Source organism: Zonotrichia albicollis, chromosome 7, assembly GCF_047830755.1.
Source record: "Zonotrichia albicollis isolate bZonAlb1 chromosome 7, bZonAlb1.hap1, whole genome shotgun sequence".
Classification (NCBI taxonomy): domain Eukaryota; kingdom Metazoa; phylum Chordata; class Aves; order Passeriformes; family Passerellidae; genus Zonotrichia; species Zonotrichia albicollis.
The window spans coordinates 20,986,412-21,012,078 of record NC_133825.1 but is presented as its reverse complement, the minus strand read 5'-3'; the positions used below and the strand labels follow the sequence as shown (position 1 = coordinate 21,012,078).

Sequence of the window (25,667 nt, the reverse complement as noted above, 5' to 3'; positions counted from 1 at the left end):
TTGAAATGTTTGTTTACCTGTAAAAGAGGTGAAAGCTCAACATTGATGTTTGTATACATACATTGTATTATGTCAAGGAAGGTAGGTTGCCTTTACTAATGATTTTCCAACCATTGTTAAAACTATTTAAAGCAACTTTTAACCATATTAAGTGGCTTTTGGAAGGGGTGTTAAAAATATCCCATAATGAGATACCTGTAAGTCTCCTCCTAAGACAGAAATAGACAGACAGATGAGTAAGACATGCCAGGTGTGACTAAGTACATGGCATGGATTTAATTGCTGTGCTGCTCCCTGTGTTTCTGCCATGCAGGAGCATGGATTAGCATTATGTGTGAGCTGGAATACAGGGAAGTTCATGGGGCATCCCTGGGCCTGTCTGCTGAGGGCTCAGCAACCACCACCCAGTTTTGTTGCACTGAATTTATCTCAAAACATTCAGTGAAATAAATTGTAATCTTCTGAGCAAGATAAATTACTCTTAGGAACCATCTACCTTTACCCTTTTTAAAAAATGTCTCTTTAAATGTAAATTTAGCTTTCTAACAGAGACAGTATCACCATGGTAACAAACACAAGAAAAATAAATGTCTCTTAGAGGAAAACCACTTTTTATTTAGTATAAACATATTCCATATAAAATAAATTATGCAGCTACAGAATTATTGTATATACAATCTGAGACAGTAAAAAAGAGTAGAAGTCTTTTCCTGGAATGGTTCTCTGAGCTAGTACCAAACATAATTGCTTGCAGTAAAGAAATGTATTGTATACTTCATTTCACATGCTGTGAACTAGAGCTCTCATCTTTCAGTTGGCTCTAAATGGACTGGAATGCTACAAACTTCAGTGGAGCGTCAGGCAGGCAGCAGGAGTTTACAGAACTGGAGCCTAAAATGTCATCTCTGCCAGGTAATTTATGTTACAAATGCTCTGCTCTGCCCAGTCCACCACTGGAGGGGTTTGTTATTCAAAGAGCACAGTGGTTCGGATTTCTGCTTTCATTGAATGAAAGGAAGAATGCTTTCAGGTTAGGCCTGTTTCAAAAATAAGATTGATGAGTGGTGTACTTTAAATTGTTCACAAATTCCTCTCTACCTCTTCCTGCATCAGTAACCCCTTACAAAGGTCAGTGTGAGGAGACACCCAAGATGGGGCAGTATCATTGTTTGCAAGAATTTCTGCATGGTTAAAAATAATTTCTTTTTACATTGTCTGCTTTCTCGTTTCAGGCTTCAAATTTCACAGTATACAGCTATAAGAACAGTTTTCAAACACTGTTGAAATGTTCCACAATTGTTTATTTACCCTCTTTCTTTCCCTCTTTTTGGCTGTGTGTGGTGTGTTTGAAGGCTGCAGGGGAGTGAAGATGGCCGTGGCTGGGTTTTAGTGGTGGGAGGAGGTGAGGAATTCTGGTGGAACAGAAACCATCCTGCATTTACCTGGCATCTCTCATCTGAATAAGACAGTAGCTTACACAGATGAAGCTCTTTCTTCTTTCTGTATGGCAGGCAGAGAAACTCTATAATCTGCACTTAAAGATGTGTTCAAGTATTAATTTCTTCTAGGGATTGTCACAATGACTTTGGCATGTTATTTACTGTGAGAGGCAGCAGGAGTGGTGCTGAAACTGTAGTCTGCTCTTTCCCTACCTTAGCTCTGAGTGGCATGTTCAGCAGTATCAACATCTATCACTTGGGATACTGCTCTGTTACACTCCTTGAAATCACAAGAGTAAAATGGAATGTTTTCAGCGGTGGCTTGGGCAGGACTTCATACAACCTAGCCTTCTGAGAAAAGATAAAGCAGTCAGTTTCAGAAAAATATTGTTGTTTTATGTGTGCAAACAGTTCTTCAGGAAGTGTAGAACTAATATGCAGAGATGGATTAACTAAGGTGTCAGGAAGCAATCAGCTTCTCCTGCATGTCTCAGCCTGCCAGACCACGACCTTGGCAAGAGTACCTGGACTGGGTTACACTGTGGATCATCTTGCTTGCTCTCAGGCCTTGGACAGCCGCTGGTAAAAAAGATGGGTAAGGGAAGAAACAAAAGTAACAAGGCAGACAAGCGCTAATCCTTTCATGTGTATCTATCTGGTCATCTGCAGTTTTGGATTAACTGCATGTAGCAGTCTGTGTGGCCCACCTAAGGAGGTGACCTTAAACGCTCTTTGGCTGTGAGTGCCTGTCAGCGAGCACAGAGGAGAAACACCTTGTCCTAGTGCTCCAGGGGGGTGCAGGAGCGCAGGGGCGGGCTGGCCCCACACTGTGCTCACGGCAGGGCCGCACCGCGGTCCCGGGGTGCCAGAGCGGCCTGACCCACCCGTTGTCCTGGGGTGCCACAGCGGCCTGACCCACCCGTTGTCCCGGGGTGACACCGCATCCTGACCCACTCGCTGTCCCTGGGGGACACCGCAGCGTTACCCACCGCTGTCCCGGGGTGCCACAGCGGCCTGACCCACCCCTCCAGCACACGAGTGCCTCGGCACGCTCCGGGGCAGCAGGGCCAGCCTGAGGTAACTTCAATAACTCACACGCATGTTTTGGCTTACCGAACATCCTACAGCATTGCGAGCACACGGGCAAAGACCAAGGCAAGGGGTGAGCATCGCACCCCTCCTATTGCTAGAGCTGGTCACTGTGTCAAATAGGGGCAGTGAGAAGGGGAGAAAGTGCCTTATTGCAATCCTAACGACTTGTATCTGTTCCTCTCTCTTCCAGGTGCTTTGCAAAGGCTGTATCTATGTCGGGGTCTAGGACGGCTTCTCAGACACGTCCTGGATGAAGAGGCAGGAGCAGACACACTCCTTTCCCAGCCGCCGGCGCCGCGCCGAGCTCTCGCACGGGCCCCGCTCCGCTCCCGCCCCGCCCGCGCGGCCGCAGGGCGCAGGCGCGCAGCCCCCGAACCAATGGGGCGGGCGGGGCGGGGCGCGGCAGGGCTGCGGCCATTGTGGCCCGGCCGGCTGAGGGGACGCGTCGCTGCCGCCGCCGCCGCGATGGTGTCCTGGATGATCTCCCGAGCGGTCGTGTGAGTGCCGGGCTGGGGCTGCGGGAGGCGCCTTATTTCCCGGGGCTGAGATGGTCCCGATGAGCGGCGAGCTGCGTCCCTTTTCTCCTTCCCCCAGCCTCCGGAGGCGGGTGCTCTGCGCTCCCCGCTCCCCTTGGGGGTCCGTGTCGCTGAGAGTCCTTGTGCTCCCAGAAACTCCGCAGGACCCGCACCGGGATTGTGGTTACCGATAATCTCGGTCTCCTGCTCTTAGTGCACGTTTCCCGGGGCTGCGGAGCCACCCAACTCGCCCTGCTTGTGCCTGGCACGCACAGATTGCAACCGTTGCTCGTAAATTGATCCAAAGTAACCTATAAAATCTCGTAACTTTTCCTTTTGAACTTCTAGCAGAGTTGAGAGGACTAGAAGAATGCTTGCGCGTGTGAGATGGCGGTCTGTGCTGAGTGTAGCTTATCAGCTGAAGAGATAGGTTGGCAGTGTTATTGTGTTCTGCACCTCATAAACTCGAGTTTTTGAAAGCCAGAGAGGCAGACTTCGTTAGGGCGAGAAGATTCATTTTACCTGTTGTGTAAGTTCTATTTGAGAAAGAGTAAACTGCAGTGACACCTCTGAATTTTTTCATAGGCATTGCACTGTTCCTTCCTGAAACTGATGAGTTATTGAGTTCATTTGAATGTCATAAAGTCCCTCATAAAGGCTGAGTAATATTTGGGTAGCAGAATGTTCCTCATGCTCCTTGCTGGATGGCAAGGATAGTGACTCTGGGGTCTCCAGTGCTTATTGGGTGGTTTGAGCTGAGATTTGCTGTGAGTGAGCTTTTGCCAGGCAAATGGAATGAATCTGCTCACAAAGCAGTCCAACAAACATCCGAATTAGCATAAAGTGTGTAGCAGGAGTGTGTGACCCACAGCAGAGCATAATAGAATTGTCCTGTTTTGTTGGTGACAGATATCCCCCTTAAGCTATCTGGTGTAATTTCATCTGAAAACTTTGTCGAGTTTTCTCCTACTTTCTCATACTGCCACGTATATTTTCCTGCTGCAGCCCAAGCATCTAGATAAGTAGCAGTCCTTCTCCCTCTTCCTGCCGTCCCTGAGACTTGTCACATAATTGCAACTTGCAAAGTAGAACATCACGTTCCAGAATTGGCAAAGGCCGAGAGAGGTTTGGAGGAGAGTCTGTGGGAGGAATTGCTGTTGGTGCACTTTGGCAGCGTGGTCTTCCCACAGGCTTTACACGGTGCTATAGGCAAGAGGCATACTCCAGCTTTCTGTACATCAGATGGAGCTGCTCAACCTGTTTCTGCTTTGTTACATAAGAGCACCAGCCAGAGAATTCTTATTTTAACTACCTAGACTGTGTTGGTTTCAGGGGAGATGGCAGCAATGCTGAGTTCATTTCTGATGACCAGGTTCTACTGTGGGTGGTTGGGTTTTTCCCCCTGAATTCCTAAGGGTTGTATTTGCATAAGCTAAAGTCTCCATGAGCCTAACCCTATAGCACAGGGAGTGAAGAGAACAGCTTCTGTTCTCCACAGATTTATTGCAAAAGGCAGTAAAGCATAATGTACTGTGCAGTTCTGTGGAGTTAGGTTTCCTTGTTGCCATTGGTCACTCATCTGTGTGCCCTAATTATTTTTGCTAAAAAGGGAGTCCTAAATATTATTTATAAATCTTTTCCACCTTCTTGTGTCCTTGTTTCCTAGATGTGGGATTTAAATAGTTTGCCAGTGTTTAATTTCTCAGCAAGGTGGAAGTGTTCAATGAGAACTTGGACAGCTTTGAGATTGTTGTTTAACTTTGCTAATAAAGCAAAATTCTTGTGGAAGCAGAAGGTGAGAAGTAGCACAGAAGTAGATGTGGTATGACACGAGAGGTCATCAATTTCAATAGTCTTGAGAATGCTCTTGTCCTGTTTTCTCAGTGCCCATTTTCTTCCTTTTTTGATCTGTTTTCCTCTGGTCTCTTCCCAGATGTACTTATTTCAGTCACTTTGAGTCTCTGAATTGTGTGTTTGTAGTTTGGAAGGTGTGTCCTATCCTTCCCTTAGAAGCCATAAGAAACAGATTTTTAAATGCTGTGAGCATCTGAGGCTCTTTGGTATGTAGCATTTGGATTCTGCTGTGGTGACTTGTGGTGCACAAGTCCCCAGCAGCCTGTCATCCTGACTGGTGATGGAAAGGAGCAGCAGTTTGTCTGTCTGTGGCCGAGTTCTGCACTTCTGACTGACCTCCTGTGTTTCAGGGCCAAAAGAGCAGCAAAATATTAATTTGTGGGTGAGTCGCAGTGCTCTCTGCTGACTTCTGACGTGGTGGGCTTGTCCTGACATGTGTGTCCCAAGCAAACTGCCTTCTGATTCAGTTTGGGAGTTTGCAATTTGGAATTCATTAACTCCACTAAAATACTTTGGTGGACACTTTAAGGAACTAGGGAATGGAGCTAGTAGGGAATTTGAATTCTTAATTGCATGTGAATTGTCTTGAGGAGTCATGCACAGGAGGAAACAGGGAGTGGTTCAAATTCACTGTTCCACATAAGAATCTTCAGCAGAACTTGGTTTTAATGAAGTCTTTTCCCTTTGCTCTATCAGTGCTATTAGTCTTAATTATTTAAACTTGTGAAATACCTTGTACTAATTGCATATCTTTATGTCAAGAAGCAGAAGACTTGCAGTGTACAATTAAAACATCTTTGCATTTTCAAATTGTATATCAATTGGGTGCTGTTGCAGTAAGTATAGCTCATTATTTCTAAAACACACTGGCTGTTGCAACAATTTTTGGAATATTTACTGCAGAGTTTTTTCCTTTTTTTTCACATAACAAAACCAACAATAAGATAAATTATTTCATTCAGAGTCCCAGAAAACATGTCAGAGCGGCACATCTTGTTCTCAGTTTTTGATGGTGGAAATAATTTTTTAAATTTGGCACTGTCCATCTTTTTAACTTCAAATAGAGCTTGTGCCTGACTTTTCATCCACTTGGATTGCTCATTCTTCTCATTTGTAAGGTCTGAGTGCTTGTGTACACATCAGTTGCTGAGACAGTATTTAATAGTAAACACACTGAATACTTGTCAGTCACAGCCTGGTATGGATGAGATCAGACCATCCTCTTGTGCCAAGCAGAGATGTGAAAGCATCCTAAATACCAAGTAGATGGCCATTTTGTTCTTGCAATCTGTTAAAGCAGACTGTCTGCTGTAATCTGTTAGCTTCTTTCCCTCCTCACTTAAAAATGAAAGTTCCCCCATCTGTGTTGCTTTGCAGCACGCTCTCCCTTCATGTTCAAGTACATGGTTTGTTTCCAGTTAAGTGGGTCAGCATCCATCAATGTTGGAAGGAAAAGTTGCAGTGCTCCCCAGAAGGATGGATTTGTTTTGGGTACTAGTAGTTAGCTTTCTGTTTGCTTGTATTTATAATGTCTCTCTTCCCCACCCCAAGTCTGGAGCCTTGCAAATATTCCTTGAATTTGATATTAGATTATAACTAAATGCTTTAAACTGGACAAAGACTGTCTGGGGGACACAGGAGGTGACCTGAAGCTAGGTAGTATTAGTCCCTTTCAGCTTTTGCTGCTTTACACAATGGAGCTGTTTCTTTAATGATAGTTTCCAAGGCATTATCTTACTCTACTTTTAATGCTGCTGTTGTTGTTTGACATTTCCAGATGTCCAGCTGCCCCTAGAATTACTGTAAATCTGAGAAGGGGTGGCTGCAGCCATAGCTTCTGTGTTGATTGAATTGTTGTCTAATACCTGGCTTAGCATGTGGATCATGTTTTATGTGGCTCTGTATGCTTTGGCTGGAAACCTAGATTGTGTCTTGTTCGTGGAATACAATTTTTTTTAAAAATAAAAGCATAAACTGCAATAATATTTACCCTCTTGTGTGCTGATCAACAGGCTGTCACATGTCTTGAAGTGATCCCAGCTCATGGGGTAGAATCAGGTAACAATAACACCATGTGTGTAAAAGGAACAGCTGTAGCTCCACAGCCTGATCTTCAAGGCAGAGGAGGCCTTTGTGGGAGAGTTTGTGACTGTTTGTAGCCTGCTCTCTGGCACAGGGGGTGCAGCTGAAGTGTGAAGGATGTTGGCTGCTGTGGGATGCTCAATTTCTGACAGTTTTCTTTGGTTTAAAGGCCTATAAATTGCTGCTGCACCTGTGGGGGAAAAGGAGCTGCTGTCACAGCGTGAGTGAGATGTGCTGCAGTGTGTGTCTCATCACAGAGCTGGAATGAATCAGTGACTGTATCAGTTATCCTTGGCATTTCATGCTAAATAGATGTCACTGCCCCTTTGCTGGGAGGGGCTATCCTGTCCTTCATCCTCTCCTCATTCACTTTCCACATGATCCAAACTCTGACCACTGTGTGAGTCTGATGGTTCTGTCAACTAGAATGAAGATTAGTGTTGATAGAAGTTCATCTTTTGCAATGAACTGCACCAGCTCACACTGCTGCTGTGTAGTTGCTAGGTAAGTGCTGTGTTGAGAATCAAAGGTTGCAGGACAAAACCAGCATTATTTTAGGCTTTAGGGTATGGTTAAAGCATGCTCTGAAACTGCATTCTTTGCTTTCACATTGCTGCTTATTCTTTCTTCTTATGAATCTAGTTCCAGTAATAACAGTGCAGCTGTTCTAATCAAACAAGGTGTCAGATTTTTTCAAGGGTTTTCAGTTTCATGGGTTGAAATCTGTGAGCGTATGTAAGTCTAGGGATTAAGTGTATTGTCCTGTGTGAAAGTTTAAAATCATTTACATAATTAAGCAGTGAAATCATCAGAACTCTTCTCTCCAATAGTTCAGCTTCTCAGTGAGGTAATCCTAACATACACAATGAGAAGTTTCTGCTCACTTGTATGTGACTTGTAACACCTCTTGAGTTAGTACAATGCTAAATTTCTGTCTCTGCCAACTTGTAAGAAAGAAGTGTCCCTACTGCTCGTCTGGCACACCTTGCCTTAAATCAACATTTGCTCTGCAGCCTAGCTGCTCTTTGCCATGTTTACAGGGTGGTGGGAATGCAGAGCAGGCTCAGTGTGCCTGTGGCAGGCAGCTGGACTGAGCTTCCCCAAAACAGATGGAGCACGTCTAGAGGTGTCCCGTGGAGTCTGACATGCTTACTTCATGGTCTTGGCAGGGACTGTGTTACAAAATGTGCTGAGCCCCACATGTGTGTCCTCTGATTGGAGATAAAGAAATACCAAGAACTGCAGGATCTGGCACAAAAGGATGTTTCTAATGAAAACAAACAACCTCCACTCCTTCAGTGTTCCACAAAGCAATGTCTGCTTTGAGCCAGCACGTTGTAGGCTATTGAGCACTTCTGCAGCCTGGACAGAACAGCTTGGTTTCCTGGGCTTGTACATAGAGGCAGCTCCCTATATGCTTGGGTACGGCTCAGGAAGATCCTGAGCCAAATTCTGATTTGTTTCAAAAAAAGTTGCTTTGGCTCACTAATTTTAATATTGATAGAAATAATCTTCAAAATGCGTGTAAAACGTGTCTGGCAAAGTTCTGTGTTCCAGTGCTCCATGTGCAAAGGAGTTTTCCCTAAGCTTTTTTTAGGTCCTTTTTATTCTGCTTTTGAAATTCCAACATTTTGAAACCTGTGAAAGTACTAGGTTTATACAGAAGAGAATATTCCATCTGCCAACAGCACAATCCCTCTGTTGGCAGGAGCTGCCAGACTAGATCACAACAGTTTGCTCCAGGACAAATGAGAGGAGCTGTGCAGGGTCCAGGCAGGAAAGGTGATTGCAAGTTTTTTGCTGACCAGTATGACTTCACACAGGACTGGCCTCAGTGCCACAGAACAACCAACCTGACAGGATGGTTTTTGTGTGAGGGAAATAAAACCCACAGAGGCTATCTCTGCACTGAGCTTCTTGTCAGCCATCTCTGTTGCTTTGCTGCTCAGTTTATCACTGACAAAATAAAAGGGCGTTACTTCTGTTTCTCTTGTGTTTCCTAGCAGTCTGCAAGCATCAACATGGAGGTGGGTTTAGCCAGATGAATCTTTGCCCTGTGTTTATCATCTTTGGAACGTTACTCATGCATCCCAAAGGCAGTTGGAACTTGTGTTTGATGTTGAAAACCAGGTGCAGTTTGTTTCAAAAGCCTGCAACCTGCCTTTAAGTGCAAGGATTTCCCAAGCAGAATTTTTCCTGATATGAGAAGCCTGACATAATGCTCTACTTTGTGTTAAAGCTGTTGGAACTTCCAGTGCTCGAAGGGGAAAATCAGAAAACAGTTTGTGCTTGTCCCTCCCTACCACTGTCTGTTTTTGTTATTTCCTCCCCCCACCCTGTTTTGTAACTCATTGATCACAACTAAGGAGAGTCAGGAAGATGGTCACTAGCTTAAAGATATCCTGATTAGTTTTTAAGTATGGTAACATTACCTTAAACTAATATAAAACCCCCAAAGAATTATTTGGCTTTGTTCTGTCATTATTCACTTCTGTCTGCTAATATTTTTTTTTATTCCCAGATTAGGATGTTTTTCTAGAACACATCATTGCCTTTATAGATGTCTAAAAGCATATCTGGGATTATTCAGTTGCAGTGTATTTAGTATTAGAATGTTTTAGAAGCTGACCTATTCAATATTTTCATCTGTGAACAGCTTATGGTTCACTTGGAAGACACTGTATCCACAGAAACATTAAATATATGTTTTACATGGCTGCTTTGGCAGTCATTAATTTGCTGTAGTTGCAATGTAAGCAGTGTTGGTTTTACTATTCTACTTACAGAACTTTGAGGGCTAGTTTTTCCTGTCTAAAAGTTACCCTTGAATGATGGAGACAAAATGAAATTTACATTTGTATAAAAAGGATAATAGAATTGGGCAAATTATCTTACATTTGCATTTGGGAAATAACATTTCTGAAAAGGCACACATTTCTTTTGTATCTTCTGGTTTCTTAGCCCATTTGCATATAACCAGTGAAACACAATTGTGTTAACAGAGTTCTTCTCTCAGAAATTCTTTTGTTAATCAGCATAATGTGCTTTATTTGTTTTTGAGAGCAAACCCTCAAACTAATTAACGCATGAGTCTAAAAAAACCCATAAATTATTTGGGTTCAAAAGGGAGGAAATTAAGATATTTTAGCATTGTGGTTTTGTTACTAATAGAACTGAATGAATAAAGCTGGTGGAGATTCTGCTTGTCAGCCTGAACTTGGTGTCCAACAGAATCTTCAGAGTTCTCTCTGTACCAGGTGTAATTGAGGAAACACTTTCCTGGCAATGACAAGTCCAGATGCTGCCTCTACAGCATCTGCCAAAGATAAAGTTCATAGAAACCTTTTCCTGTGTCCAGTGGAAAGGTTTGTTCTTTGAATGCTGTAAGAGGCTTCAGAAGTTCATTTCTGGGTTATAAGATTAACAGAATTGTTTGAAAATCAAGGAACTTAGGGCAAAAAAACTAAATGTGTGTAACTTTGGATGATTAAAAACCAAACCAGCAGCTGTCTGGGGTAGAGATAAGGCATGCTTACTTTTACTTCAGAAGTTGGTGTTATATGGTTTCACTTAGCCCTTTGCTCAGATTGTGGTTTTTCTGTAGCATTTTTGGGAGAGGCAGGACATTGAGGCTGGTCTCTGATGACACCCTTGGGTGCAAGAATGTGTAATGATTAAGTAGGACCTTTCTGAGCCTTTGGGTTATGAACTTCACTTTTCTCTCTGGACCCACCCAGGCAGATTAATATTCTACACAGTTTGACCTATAGCAGCATGGACACTTTTTTATTTTTAAATGCAACCCATATGAATGGGTGGTTACATGCAGTGTGGTTTGCCTTACACTAACAGACAGCTCCAAAATAAAATGTGGTTTCCCTTGGAATAAGCAGAAGTAATTTTTATTTGGGACCACTCCTATTTTAAATGCTAGTTTCCTATAGCCAGTCATTTTCATGCTGATTAATATTTCCAAAAATAAAGATACTCTTAGAGCAGCAAACAATAACTGTGGATTTTAACTTGTGAAAGTAGATCCAGTCTCTAGCAAACTTGATATAGAGTGAAAACCAAAGCTGAAAAGGTAAGAATCCAAGTGGAAATCATTTTTTGGCTATGGCATTTGGAGGTGTTAGAGGGAATAAGCCTAGGCCATAAGTGATGGTCATGCCTGGAAAAGGAACTCTAGTGGGGCAGTGAGATTTGAAGCCACTTGTCAAAAATATTTGACATTTGAATAAAGCTTTAGATTTGAAAAAAAGTTGAGAATGGGCAGGACTTGAGAGAATCTAAGCTCAGTTTCCTCTACTATTGAAGATAATATTAAAGTACTGATTTCCTGAACCTACAGTTTTAGCATTAGGTTCAAGCATCAAGAAACTTTCTCCTTAGGCAGCTGCTGAGACAATAGAGAAAATAAAACACTTTATTGCAAAGAATTTGTCCCCATCTCCTGCAGTTGAGACTTATGTCTATAGTATGTCTATACATTGGCTTCCCATTGTGACTTCTATAGCTTGATTGAAGGTAATGTAACTCAGGGTAAATATGCCCAAATTACCTTTAGTAAATAAAAAGCTGGCCTTGGATGCTTTCGGGCAACCAAATTTTTTTTCTTCCCACAGCAGTGAAAGAGATTACTGCCACTTGAAATACTGAGTTATCTTGTCTTGGGACTTGCATACATAAATGAGTGAGGCTGCTTTAAAAATTAAGTACAGTTTCTGTAATGAGAATGGATCCTGCTGAGCTTTTTTGATTTTTTTTTTTATTCTAGGGATGTGGTGTTCATATATTTTTGGCAAAGTTTCTTTTAGTTTTCTGTCACCTGAAGAACTTAATTAGTATTGCTGCTCTTCAGCTGTGCTGCATTACTGCTGCTCTTCCAGTTTTGTGCTGGATAAAATATTATCTTTGTATGCAAATCTGGTTTTACCTGGTCATTTCACCAGGACTGAGACTTCTGAAGCTTCCAAGAGCTGAAGCTTTAACACTGTTAAACATGTTTAAAAATGTGCAGGACTTGGCAGTGCCAAGATGAGTCTTTGCTTTGTTTTCTTTGTGCTGGCTTTGGTTCTCCAAACATCCATCTAACTTTCCTTGTTTCAAAATTTGCTGTGGCAGAGAGCAGAGGAAGCTTTGAGAAGTGGCTACTGGCTTGACACGAGTTACTGTAATGAACAATTTTCCAATATACCATATAGATTGCAATGGAAGGTGTTCTAAGGTGTCTTCTGGAGTCTCCTTGATATGAAGGATGTCATGTTCTTACACAGAAATAAAGACCTAAAAATTTGTAGAAGCTTCCAACATAATTTTGAAGACACTAGGCACAAAACTAAGTAGTATAAATAAGAGAGCTGGTAGTTTTTGAAATTAAATTTATTTAAGCCAAGAAACTACCAAGTGTATTTGTAACTTTAAGCCTCATAACAAAATGAAACACCTCATTCTAGATCTGTAATGTTCCTGTTAATCTTGTTCAGCACATCATCTGCATTAAATTACCCATGTCTTTTAGCTCTCAGAAGCTCCTGAATGGAGAGGATCATGTTGCTCATGAAAACTGCATGTGTAGGTTGTAGTACCTCCAGGAGCAGGGAGCGTAAAGAACTTTTTCCAAAGCAGGGAAGCTCATAAGTGTGTTTCTCTGTCATCTGTCAATTACCTTTATTATGTAAACTCTTGATGTGACAGTTTCTTTGAACATGCATGTAGGTATCAGCTTTCATCTTTAAACTTACAATTAAGACTACAATTTTTTTTATCTTGTTCACCTGCTTTATGAAATAAGTTTATTCATGCGTATACTAAGGGAAAACAGAAATTATCTCCTGAAAACTAGGCTTGGTTTGATGTTCTTTAAAAAATGAAAAATAGCAAACCAGTCAGTTTGTCTTCTGACATCCTTAATCCAGCTGTCAGTCCTTGCTGATCATGAGAAGAAAAGCACAGTTGAGTACAAGGACACATGTTATTCTTTGATCAAAGTCATGTGCAAGGCTGGCTTAGGGGCTGTCTGAGGAGTCCCTGCAATTGTTCCTAATTGTTGGCTCTTTCTCAGTGTTCAGGTGTGCTCCTGACTGACATGGGGCCACAAATACTTTGCTTCCAGTGGTAAGATGTCTAGCAACAGAGAAATCAGAGATCATTTCATGTGTTGGAAGAAAATAAGTGACTTGAGAATTAAGTGAGTGTGAGCAGCTTTGAAAATGAGTGCTTCTTCAGCAGGGATGAACTTTTGCTATTGAGTTTGAGGTGGGAGCTAGGTGGGAGATTGAAGTTCTCTTCCAAGGGTTGTTCTGTGTTTGAAGGCATTCAGTGTTTGCTCTTTATCTCGAGGCAGTGCTGCCGAAGGTGTGGCTGCAGTTCCTGGTGTGAGCTCACCTGGGAGGCTGTAAACAGGAAGGAGGGATGGGATGGGCAGGACGCTCTTCCAGCACGAGTCAAACATGGATCATAAAGCAGGAGGTGAATAGGTCAGCATGCAGACAAGTGACTAAGGGTTTTATAACAATTTTTATTTGCCTTCCAGTATGAGCTTTTTGGAATTTTCTGTACAGCTGGATTTGTTGGGCCTTTTGACTGTCTTTTGAGCAGGATTTATCTGCTTGGGGTTTTTTGTTGGTTTTTTATGACATGATGATGGTATCTCCAGACTTATGCCCTCCTGTTAAAATATACCTAGGCTATTCAGCAGCACAAGAAACATTGCTCACTTGTGGATGCAAATTTTGGGCACTATCTCCAGGCACAGGTGAAGATTCTTTGAGTTAGGATGACATGCAAATAGCTTCTCCCCAAGTACTTCTGTGCTGTGCAGGAGGTGAGTTGATTCACAGGTTTAGTGCACCAGTAATGCCCTGTGAAAGGCTGACTGGGAGAGCTGTGTTAAAACACTGATGCAACTTGACCACGTGGAAGAGTTTCCAGGCTGACTCATTAGAGAGGGCAGCCTGGATTTTGCTTCAGGAGTTGTTTTTTAGCTGTCCCTTGTTCCAGACTGCCACAGGCCCCTGTGATCCCATAAGTGCATCAGCACCAGTGCAGAACATCCCTTACAGAAGAGAATTTTTTCCCAGTTTTTTTTTTTTTGTTGTTGTTGTTGTGCCCTTTCTAGACTTCTTTCACGGTTCAGACAGTTATATCTCCATGTTGAGACAACTTGAAGAGTTATCTGGCAAGAGGTGCCAGATGATTTGGGGTAGATCAATAATTAGTCCATAAACATGAGTAGATAGGGTGCTTGTAATGGAGCCTAGAGGGCTGCATTGGAAAAAAGGCTTAATTGTCTCCTTTCAGACTGCTTGCAATTGTTATACTTGGGACCCATTAAATAAAAGTTCCTGGCCTAGAAAAGTCCCACATTTTGGAGGAATCAGTAGGGATGTCACTTTTCCTGTTAAAATTCTAGGGTGGTTTCTGACTGCTTGAGTAATTGCCTTACTATTGGTTTTGCTGTGCTTTGGAAGGATCTGGCAGTTGCTTTGGAGAATTCCAGCTTTCTAAGTTGGAAAGTTAATAGCTGCCTTGCTCTGCTCAAGAATGTGCTTTATTCAGCTCTGTCAGTGCTTCTGGGTATATTCTTTAACTATTAAGGCATTTTTGTTCTCTGGCTTTTATATTCTGCTCATAAGAATGCTGTGAAGATTTTAACAGACCTGTTTCTGATTGCATTCCTGCATTTTGGTAACTGCAATCTGCTAAAGGAGTTGCTGGATTTCAAGTTCACTACTGTTGGCAGACATGTTCTTTTAATAGGATTTACATGATTTTCCCTGCTCCTTGCCCAAAGCCAGGGGGGGTTGGAAAAAAAGTGGGATACAATTTCTTGAGGGGTTCAGGAGCTGATCCTCATGCTCCCCTGTCCTGTGGCAGACTAGCATTTTGTTCCAAGTGTAGATTTTGTAGTTACTGGTGTTTTACTGTGGATTGTGTGGTTAGTGTATCTGAATAACAAAATGGAGCTAAATTCTGTCAGGTGCTGGACAGAATGACTTTTAGTGTAGTGCTTTACAGAAACATTCAGGACAAAAATGCCAGGACAAGCTTTTGTTTGTCAGGACATGTGAACCGTAGCTGGCTTAGTCTAGAATTCACTGGTTAGCTGTAATACTCAGGGGGAGAGGTAAGGCATGATCTGAGTGGATTGGGTTTGTGTGTCAAGACTCTTATTTCTCATTTTGGGTAATAGATGAACAATCAAATGACCCAAACTGGGTTGGCAACTGCCCATGACAGTAACTGGTGAGTGATCTCTGGCCTTGTCTCTCCCCACAGCCTTTGACCTTTCTGTTGTGTTTTCTCTCCCCTGTTCAGCTGAGTGGGGAGTGACAAATTGGCTTTGGTGGGCACTGGTGTTGGGTCAACCCAACACATGCAGGGTTTTTGGCTTTTCCCCCCTGAACAGGATTCTTCCATGTACTCCTTGTGCCTTATTTTCAGTTTGAGAGTGCCCCAGAGGTGCATAGCAGGCAAAACTCAATCTGTAACTGTAGCCTCATCACTTGGTAGCCAAAACAAAAGGAGAGCAAAGTCCAAATTCCTGATCTTTGATGGGAGTGGCTTGGAAGTATATGGGCAGTAAACAGTCTAAGCAAAAATGCTTCTGCTTTTCCAGTGCTGACTGAAATCCCATTGGTGAGGCATATGGCTCTCTTTGCCTTTTTTACAGCCAAGAACAGCCAGCCAAAGATTCAAGCATTGTTCTTTAGGTTTTTATTCTGCTCTTTAGTTTTTATTAGCAAACTTGCTTTCAAATGAAATCTTACTTAGGCTAAACTTGCTAACCATATGGGGAATAGTACTTCTAGTTCATCCAGAAGTGAAATTCTTTTACCACCACCAGACCTAGTTTTTGCACAGGTAGTACAGTGTCATCTACACTACTTCTGGTATTTCCATGTTGGCTGAGCAGCTCTTAGAAAAAATTTGTGCATGTTTGTGACAGGGATGGAAACCACTCCTAATATAACTGGGAAACACTTGGTATTGAGAAAGGGCATGGTCAGCAAAGCAAGGCAGTTCATCAGGCCTTTATATTTTGTGGAGCCATGGAGGATTCTTTTATTCTGCAGCCTGCCATTCAGGGGTGTAGGTGCATATTCCTACTGCCATTCAGGGGTATAGGTGCATATTCCTGCTGCCATTCAGGGGTGTAGGTGCATATTCCTACTGGAGATGCACACAGTGTCTGGCTCTTTATCAATCTGTGGAGATCCTCAGCCTTTGATTGGACCAATGGGTGTCATCTCTACTACAAAATTTTTAGGGAAAGGGAATTTAGTGAATGGGGCTGTCTCCAAAGCATCTCATACTAAAAGAGTTTCCTGGATTGCCTTAACTGTTAGGTAAGGAGCAGAGAGTGTTCCCTTTTTGCATTTGGAGGAATGAAAGAATAAAGTGCCAAACACTATTCCATGCTTTGGGCAATACTTGGGCAATGTGAACAGACTGAACCCTTAAATGCATTGTTGTTAATATTTTTAGTGGCTTAGTGTTTGAGGAGTCTGGATGCAAGTAGTACTTTTGAGAGGCTTTTATTTGTGTCTTTGTTTTATTTTTAATTTTTTTTAACTGTGGCTTTAGAGTTGTTGCTATCCAGGTGAAATATGTTCAGTGTTTTAGAGCAACATGTGTACAGATGGCTGATGTTTCAGTTGTCTGCAGATACAAACTCTGTTGCTTTGCTTCATAAATGAGCCTTTCAAGCAATTATTCCCTTTGAAGCTATTAAAACTCTAAGACCATAGATTATGTGGTAATAAAGGCAGTAGGTTGGATTTTTTAGAAATACAGCTATATCGATATGCACATTCACTGTTTTATTCAGATTTAAAGGCTCTTTGATACTTCTTTCTTTGTGGTTTTATCTCCTAATATATTTGAGAAACATTTCTCTTTACATGAGCAAAATGTCTGTAGAGGAGGTGCTGTACCAAAAATGGACTGTTATGGCAGCTACTGAGTCCAGCTAAAAACCTGAAATAGCTGGCAGTGAAATGACATTGGTAAGCAGGATTATCCATGTATCTACTAATAATGTAAAGTAAATGACGTCACACTCAGCTGAAATCTGTTCCCATCTGTGGGAAATGCTTCTGTTTTTGTCTGCTCCATTGGTGCAGTGTGCTGATGCAGAAGATGGTGAAGATGTGAAGAAGATGGTGGTGCCAGAGCTGGCAGCAGCATCGTGGCACACTTTCAGTGTCAGCTCTGGCTGTAAGGAGATAACAATTGGATGGTACTGGTTGCTGTTATTACTGACTAAATGTGCTGATGTTTTGTTTTAATCCTATCTACCCACTTCTAGTGAACAAACAAAACTTTTTCTAACACTTCCATTTTATAGCAGTATTGAACACACTACTAAATTATTATATATAATAAAATAGTAATAATATTTTAGAATAATATAATAATGATATATTGTGGTGTTAACTGCTGCACTCTGTTTTAAAGTGATTTCCATAAAAATTCTTTAAAAGAAAAAGTGGTTACTCAAATAGGTATTTTTAAACTCCTGATTTGACTAGTATTGAGTAACAGATTGTTCTAGATGGGAAAAACTAGCTACCTTTATTGTGTTTCTTATGGTAGTGTTCTTATTTAACTTGAGGTCATCTTTAGTTTTATGATACTCTTGCTGTAGTAAGATTTCTGCTTAAGATCAGTTGTTTCTGAAGAAGTGATCTTAAAATTCTGTTTTGTCCCTGTTCATGTTGATACCACTTGAAGAGTGATATGTTCAGAGGATAAATTGCTGATGAAGTTTAGAAATACATTGGGTTTTTTTTCTTTATAGAAGTGATGCTACCTGACAGAATGAATGGAAAGGTGTAGCTGAAAAATCTGTAAAATGAAAGACTCAAGCTGTTTCCCTTTCATTTGCTTCATTGCTAGACATTTACATGAGCAGGCTTCTAATAGTTATTTAAATAACTTTGGAGCGCTCTTTTTAGAATTATGGGGAGGTGCACAGGTGACCAGTAACTGGTGGGGTTATTATGCATGTCAGACAGTTGATGGTGGTTATGATGTTCAGGAACCTCTTCTGTATCATCTCTTTGAACAAACCTTTTCCACCCTTAAAAAGGCTATTTTATGGCTTAAAGGATGAACAAAGGCTTTTCTTATCTCTGATACTTAATAATTATAATTTCAGCCAGAGCAAGGGAAGGTGGGAGACATCAGAGCTGGTGTGCTACTGAGTTTTCCACAGGGACAAAAATCAATTCAATGAATTCCCACTTTTCCTCCATTTCTAAATATTGCTGTTGCAGAGTTCTAGCAAAAGGAGATGAAATTTTGTAAGTCAGTGTTGTCTTGAAATTCTTTTGGAAGGAAATTTCTGATAATCTGATAAAAGTAGATGATTGTGATTAATTACTGATAGATTCAGAGGCTTTTCAAGTGTGATAGCACTGCCAGCACTCTTTTCTGGTGTGGACAGGCTGCAGGACTGGTTTGACTTGTAGAAGAACCAGAACAACTGGATTTACATTATCTGTTAGAAACAGTCTTACAAAACAGTTTGTTGTCTTTAGGGCATCCACCCTTTTCTGTTCACGTTGTTCTAGTTTTGCCTATCATGAAACTTCCTCCAAGGAACACATAACACTGATTTTTTTTTTTTAATGCTAGAGAGCAGGATTTTTTCTGTAAGGTTGGCTGCATTGTTCTGATGATGTATTGTCACGTTTTGATATATAGTGTGGAACAGATCCTGAAGGCTCTCTCTGTTTTCCAATAGGTTGGTGTTTGGGATGCTGTACCCTGCATACTACTCATACAAAGCTGTGAAGACAAAAAATGTGAAGGAATATGTAAGTCTCATTCCTTTTAATTGTTTAATTACACACCTCTGCTGATAGAGATCTGTGACATTTTCATTGTGTAGCAAATCATGTGAAAGCTTGAATTGACTGTCTTACAGTTAGGTACAACATTTGTGTGACCCTAGTGGTAATCCTCTGATTTTGTTTGAGGGCTAAAGTTAAGGTATCTCATACTTTACATAGTTTTATGCTGAAACATGTTCAACACACTATGCTGTAGTGTGATTTTTTTAAAGAGTATTTTTAATGTAAACCTTAAAGTCTTGGTTCCATTTCAGCAAAGAAATAATGCACTTTTAGGCAGGGGGTAGAATGAAAGTTTCCTAATTCTGCCAACACCTCAAGTGTAAGTATTGACAAATTGATTCATAGTGACCTCTAGAAGAGCAGCAGCAGCTTAATATCATTGTATGGAGCTCAACAGGGGACTCAGAATCTACCTAAAAAAAGGTTAGTTCTTGTTAATCTATTTTTCCTAAAAGAGGAGAAAAAATGTAACCAAGGAAGGAAAAGATTTGGTTAAGGTGGTGTGGAGAAAAGAAGCAGAACAGACAGAAGAGAAAGATTGAGAAAAACACAATTATAGTTACTTCAGTTTTTAATTAAGCTATTAAATTATTGACTTGTCAGTGTGAGCAATGAGATAATCATGGGAATGTTAGCCAGCTGCAGTCACAAGGAGCTTTAGTCACTGTGCTACTTCCCTGTTTTAAGAGACAGCCTGGCTTGATTTCAGCAGGTAACCTGTCCTGAATCCTGGCCATAACTCCTCAGGGTGGGGTCAGGGCCAGCAGTGACTCTGAACTCAGCAGCCAGAGATGTGACCCAGGGCTCTTGTCTGCTGTGTGATGTCTCCACTTTGTACCTGGTTGTAGTTGTAAACTGTAATTGGTAGTTGGTAGCTGTAAACTGTAGTTGCTAGCTGTTGTTCCTCCCCTTGAATGTCTCAATTTAGCCTCATCACCCTGTTGAGGCCTCAAAGGACATCATATTTGTACTTCTGATTTCTGGGTACAAGCTGATGGGAGCTCATTTGTGAGGCAGAGCTGGTGCCTGCCAGAGCTAAACTCATGGGAGAAAAAAATCACCAAAACTAAGAGGAGAATTTTCTCTGTCTCATTCTTGTGTTACTCTGTCAGGGAAGTCCATAATGCAAGAAATTTATAATCTGCTTTTTCTCCCTGCGCCTTCAAAACAGATCCACTGAGTAGGCCATAGTGGTTTCCAACCTAAATAAAGAAAATCACTTTAAGAGGTTGCCATTGCCTCTTGCACTGTTTTCTAGCAAAAGAGAAGCAATATTTTAGAGTGCTGAGATATTTTTCTCACCTCAGTTGTCCAGTTAGCCATGACCTATCTTTCTTGGGCGTCCTTACACAGGGTCCCTGCTTGTAGGGCCTGGAGTTATATTTTTTCAGTTCTTTTAGTGTGAACCTGTGGTCTTTGAACAATCCCATAACTTGCAGTCACATAGAAAACATTCATGGGGCCAAGATGAATCAGAGCCATCGCAGTGACGTTTTCATTAGCAGGGCATGACAGTGATTCATCAGTGAGTTACCACTCCATTGCTGCCTGGGCTCACTGTCCTGATAGGGGGTGATCCATGGCTGTCATTTTCCCAGCTGGGTCATTTCTTTCTCTGAAAGATTTAGATTTAAATGCAGCTTTGCAAATGGCACAGTTTTGCTGCCACTCACATCGTGGCCCAAGCACAACTTCCTTTCCAGGGTTTTGTGTGGCTCAGGAGCCATCTGTGTTGCTGAACTTGGAGCTTTTTAACACTAAAATATTTTACTCACCACTACTTCCACCACTAAAAAGCAAGCAAACAAAAAGAATAGGCATGCTGACTTGTTGTGTAGGTCATGATGCAGCAAATTAATCAAAGATTATTTCTGAGGGATAAAGTGTTGAGCTGACTGTGATAATTTAAAAGACTTACAGAATTCAGTGCTAAAAATTAGAATCTGTGCCTCTGAGGGGATTTATTTGTTCTTGTAATTACCCTGGTTTAGTGGAGTTGACTAAGATATTTGAGACTTTTTTTTTTCACTGTGTTGCACCGAAGTACTTGAAATCTGAAATGTAGTTTATAGGTTTGAACACACCAGCCTTTTAAATCCTGGCTTCAAAATCCTGACCTGAAAGAATGTGCTTCAGACAGAGCCAGCAAAGATGAGCTTAACACTTGGATGCTAGGAAAAAAAACCCTCAATGAAACAAATATGTAATCACTCTTTTAACATAAAAAATAAAACTCAGTCAAAGCTTCTGTTACTTGGAGTAGATGACAGTGTTCTGGGTAGTGTGAAATCTGACCTGCCATTTTTCATGTCCTTTTTTTCTTTTTTCCTGGTGTGAAAACCCCTCTAAGTCACTCAGGTTCATTTGTCAGGGATACTTGTGGTGCCTACTGCATTAGTTGTACTAGAATATGATTTGTGTTTTATAGAATCTTTGCCCAGTCCTCAGCAGGACTCCTGGCACATCTCGTGTGCCCTTCTGCAGGGCTTTTTATACTGTTCCTAGAGCCCAGGAGAAATTCCACTTCCACTCTTGTGCTTAATTGGGTAAATAGGTGTTGATTAAAGAAAGTATAGGATAAAGCATTTTGGGGAAAAATACAGTCTTGTGTGGCATCTTAAAAATTGCATTGCATTATGCCTAAGCTAATGGGGCAAGGTTGGATTAAATTTTGTTTTATTCAGGTGTTGACTCAGGTTCATGGAAGGGTCACCAGTCTAAATGTCACATGGCCTGTCAGTAATGACTTCAGCTGCTGTGTACATTTGTCTTCGTTTATTCAAGCCTAAAATATCTAAATCCTCTGAGAGACTGAAGTGAAGAATGTTATCACATGACTGAGTTTCTTTTCAGACTGAAACACTGAAAAGCATTTAAGATAAATGGGTCTCAGGTTCTGACAGAGGAAGTGGTTTTAAACTGTAATGCACATCCATGAAATAGGCAGCAGTGTATCATTAGGTTTTGAGTAGTTATTTAAATCCACTTCAAAAAAGATTGTTTTAAAAGTGAAGATTAAATCTGAGCCACATCCTCTGTGGGGAGGTGTGTGTGTATATATATCCTCCCTTTGAAAGACAGCACCATGAATTTAGGGCTCAAACTAGGCTCTAACAATTTTGGTGGTTTTGTTTTATTCTTTGCTGGTTTGGTTTGTTTGGGTTTTTGTTTGTTTTTAAATGGTTTTGTGTTGTTGCAGGGTTTTGGGTTTTTTTTTCTAGGAATTTAAAGAACATGTGGATGTTCAGTTTGTACAAATAATCAGTGGTGGTTTGCAGTGACCCATTTTGGAAATACATTGCATTTGGCATCTGATAGCTTAGGGAAGATAAATGCATGGGAACTATTTCTGTAGTATTTATTCTGACAGATGTAATCAGCTTAGGCAACCAAATTTGAGCAAATGCTCAAGAAAAATGAGAGTCTCTTAACTGTTATAGAACAAACTACTGTTGAATGTCTTGCTTTGACAACTCTGAACACACTGTACAGTGTTCAGTGTGTTATGTGTAGAGGTGAAATCTAAGCTGTCAGTGAAGATGGTGTTTTTATTTCCAGGTTCGCTGGATGATGTACTGGATTGTGTTTGCTCTTTACACAGTGACTGAAACAATAACTGACCTAACAGTCTCTTGGTAAGACCCTGCTTTTTATCAACTCTAGAGGAAACTTTGTTTGTTTCTGATGTTTTTTAATTTGTACTTACTTATTTTGTGTAAAGAAGTTGTGCTTGTTGAATAGCCCTTTTTACAGGAAAGTATCTTGGTGTGTAGATGAACAGCAGCTGTACAGTGTCACTTGAATTAGGGACTGCAACATTTCCAGCTTCACTGTAGAAGCTGAACAGGGGAATGGAACTCTTAAAAGGATGGCAGGAATGTATAATGAAAAGCAGGTATATTATCTGTTGTCATTTCTTCAATGACAGTAGTCCATAAATCCATAACTCATTTATTTTTTATCTAGTGTAACTTCTTGTATTTGAGGAATCTTATCTGCTAATATAATTGTGTTTTTTTAAAAAATATCTCTTCATAATGGCTTCATGATATCTCTTTATAATTACTGTGCATTTTCTTACTGCAGTTGTTGATTTTGTGCAACCTTTAACTTGTCTGTAGGTTTCCACTGTACTATGAACTGAAGATAGCTTTTGTCATCTGGCTCCTTTCCCCATATACTAGAGGGGCAAGTTTAATCTACAGAAAATTCCTCCACCCACTGCTTTCTTCTAAAGAAAGGGTAAGAAATTACTTCTCAGATTTTTAATGCCTAATATGGAAACGCCATATGCTGAAATAAAAGCTGTTGCTGGATACACTACAAAAGCAGAGCAGCTTGTTACTGTCTTGCCTGGCAGCACCAATTTGGACTAGCAGAGGCAAGTGCACATGACTGTCCCTGTCTGTGCTTCTGGTTAAGTGGTCTGAGCAGACAAGTCCTGCTTCCATTGCCATGAGAGTTTGGTGTTCCCTGCTCTGCCTGAGGCACTCTGAGCAGCCCAGTTGAATGGAAATGATGCACCTTGAATTTCTGTGGAAACCCAGGGCACCAGGAATATTTCTCTGTCTGCTCTGGGGTGCCCCTGCCCCCCAGGGGAGCACTGGCTTTGACCTTCATTCATGGAGAAAGTTTCCTAAACTTCAAGATAAACTAGAGCCCACAAAAGTGTGAAATAGGTTATAAGAAGTAGTGTAGGTGTATCACTTAGTGAGAAATTTAGGTTTTGGGATTTTTAGTATGTTGTGGATGGAAGCAAGATGGAAGGCACAGGATGTCATCCTGGGTTTCTTATTCATGCTTCTTCCTTCCCTTCATAGGTTTGAGTAGCATTTGGTAATTAGGCCAAATCTGCATTGCAGCTCTTTAGGATCAGTTCCTGAATTAAAAGAAAAAATAATCTAAGTGTCAATTCTTAATTAGACTGTTTAGTCTTAAAATACCTTGTAACAAAAAATTGATGACTGATTTGTGCCTTCTAATGAAAAGCTGCCAAACTCACAAGAATGAAACTGTTTTTCTAATAACAAATAATAAACACTTAGGTCCAAACACAAATTGCTGTCTCAAGTACCTTCAGTGCAAACCCAAGAAAGCCAACAACTAATACCCCTGTGTAAAATAGCAATGCTTGCAGTAGTGCTGCAAGCACATGTTCAGTACTCCCTGCACAGAAGCATGAACACAGCTTTACTAAAAGCTGTTGATGTGAACATTTTTTCCTAGCATAAACTAGTAATAACACTTCTCAGGATGATTGACATCAATGACTTTTTTTGGTTTGCCAACTGACAAGATAAGAGGAGAGACTTGTTACTGAGTTTGAAGGATAGACCAGTCTGCAGCAGTAAATACCCAAACATAAAAATAGCTAGAAGATGGTTAGCTTTAGTCCAAGAATGACAGGGACACAGCTCTGCTTAGCTCTTTTTCAGCATCAGTTTGGATGTGTGGAAAGAGCAATTAGCCAGGGTGTGAAGACAAGCACTGAGAAACCTCACACTAGAGAAAATAGCATTTCTAAAGGTCAGTTCATAAGGCTAGACTTGGCCTTTATGAGGCAAAGCAAGTAGCTGACAAGATCGTCACTGATAGGAGCAGTAAGGTCATCTTGACCTTCTGAAGGTTGTGCTGGGAACAATTTGCAGCTTGGTAAGGTGAGGAGATCCTTCCCTGTAGTCTCCAAGCTGTTGAGAAGCACCTTAGAGATTTTTATCTTCAGCTCCAGGCCTTTACCCGAGCTGGAGATAAATGCCATGCCTGTATTGTCCTTGGAACTTAACTTTGGGAGCTCTTTCTAAGTTGGCTCTGTATTTCCAGGGAGCTTGTGTTAGAGGATGTTATTTCTTGAAAAGCTTGTGTCCACCAAGTTAAGCTCACTCTCTGTCAGGAACTTGTTGCAATGTTTCTGAGCTGTACAAAAGTGATCTGCTTTATCTGCTTGTTTGACCACATATAATCCTTTTTTTAAAGGAGAGAATTGTAATGAATGAAACATCTGAATACAAAGATATATCCCATTAAATATTTTCTTAAATATTTCTTCTGTCTTCCTTTACTGATGGAAAAATAATAATACTGTGGAGTAATTTTGCTCTCTTATGAGCAGCCTTCTAAAATGTAAGTATGTTTTTCTTTTAGGAGATTGATGAGTACATAGTCCAAGCCAAAGAAAGAGGCTATGAGACCATGGTGAATTTTGGAAGGCAAGGGTTGAATTTGGCAGCAACTGCTGCAGTGACAGCAGCTGTAAAGGTAAGTGTCTGCTTGCATTAATTGCTTTTGAGTTTGATATAGAATAGTGCAGTTGTACTGAGAATTTAGCACTCTTATATAAAAAAGGTAAATTCTGCAAGTGTGCTGAAAACCTGGAGCACAATTAAAGGCTTGCAGCCCTCTCCTCCTTATACTGTGTTTGTTTAAGATGGTTTGTAGTTATTTCTTGGGTGATCAGATCAGTTTACTCTAATTCAAAAGGTACCATTCAGTTTTCTGTGCAGGCTTTTAATAAAGGTGACCATTGTTTCTTTTCTGTCTCTGTGGTGCTTTCTTGTTGATAAACAAACTTTTGAAAGGATTTCTGGCTTTTCTGCTGTTTTTCTCCAATCAATCTGAGGTAATGCTACATATGAATTAAGGCATGAAAGACTACTACCATGGTTAAAAATTCTCTTGACTCAATTAACCTGTTTGCAACTTGTTGGGTGAATTATTAAATTAATATACTAAGCATAAGCCTGCCTATTGGTGTTTAGCATACACTTGCTTTGTCATTGTTTTCCATTAAATTATGGAGTCATCTGTTGTTTTTCCTACAAAAC

General features: G+C 40.9%; 1 protein-coding gene across 1 annotated transcript in view; it reads left to right on the top strand.

The window, feature by feature from the left end:
* Positions 1-2,877: 2,877 nt before the first annotated feature.
* REEP3 (receptor accessory protein 3) overlaps positions 2,878-25,667 on the top strand; it is a 37,043-nt gene continuing 14,253 nt past the window's right edge. Inside the window, exons 1-5 of the mRNA XM_005488065.4 lie at positions 2,878-3,028; positions 18,735-18,807; positions 22,405-22,481; positions 22,968-23,088; positions 24,988-25,101. Coding sequence (XP_005488122.2) covers positions 2,910-3,028; positions 18,735-18,807; positions 22,405-22,481; positions 22,968-23,088; positions 24,988-25,101 — 504 coding nt within the window. The 5' untranslated portion in view covers positions 2,878-2,909. The remainder of the gene's footprint in view (positions 3,029-18,734; positions 18,808-22,404; positions 22,482-22,967; positions 23,089-24,987; positions 25,102-25,667) is intronic.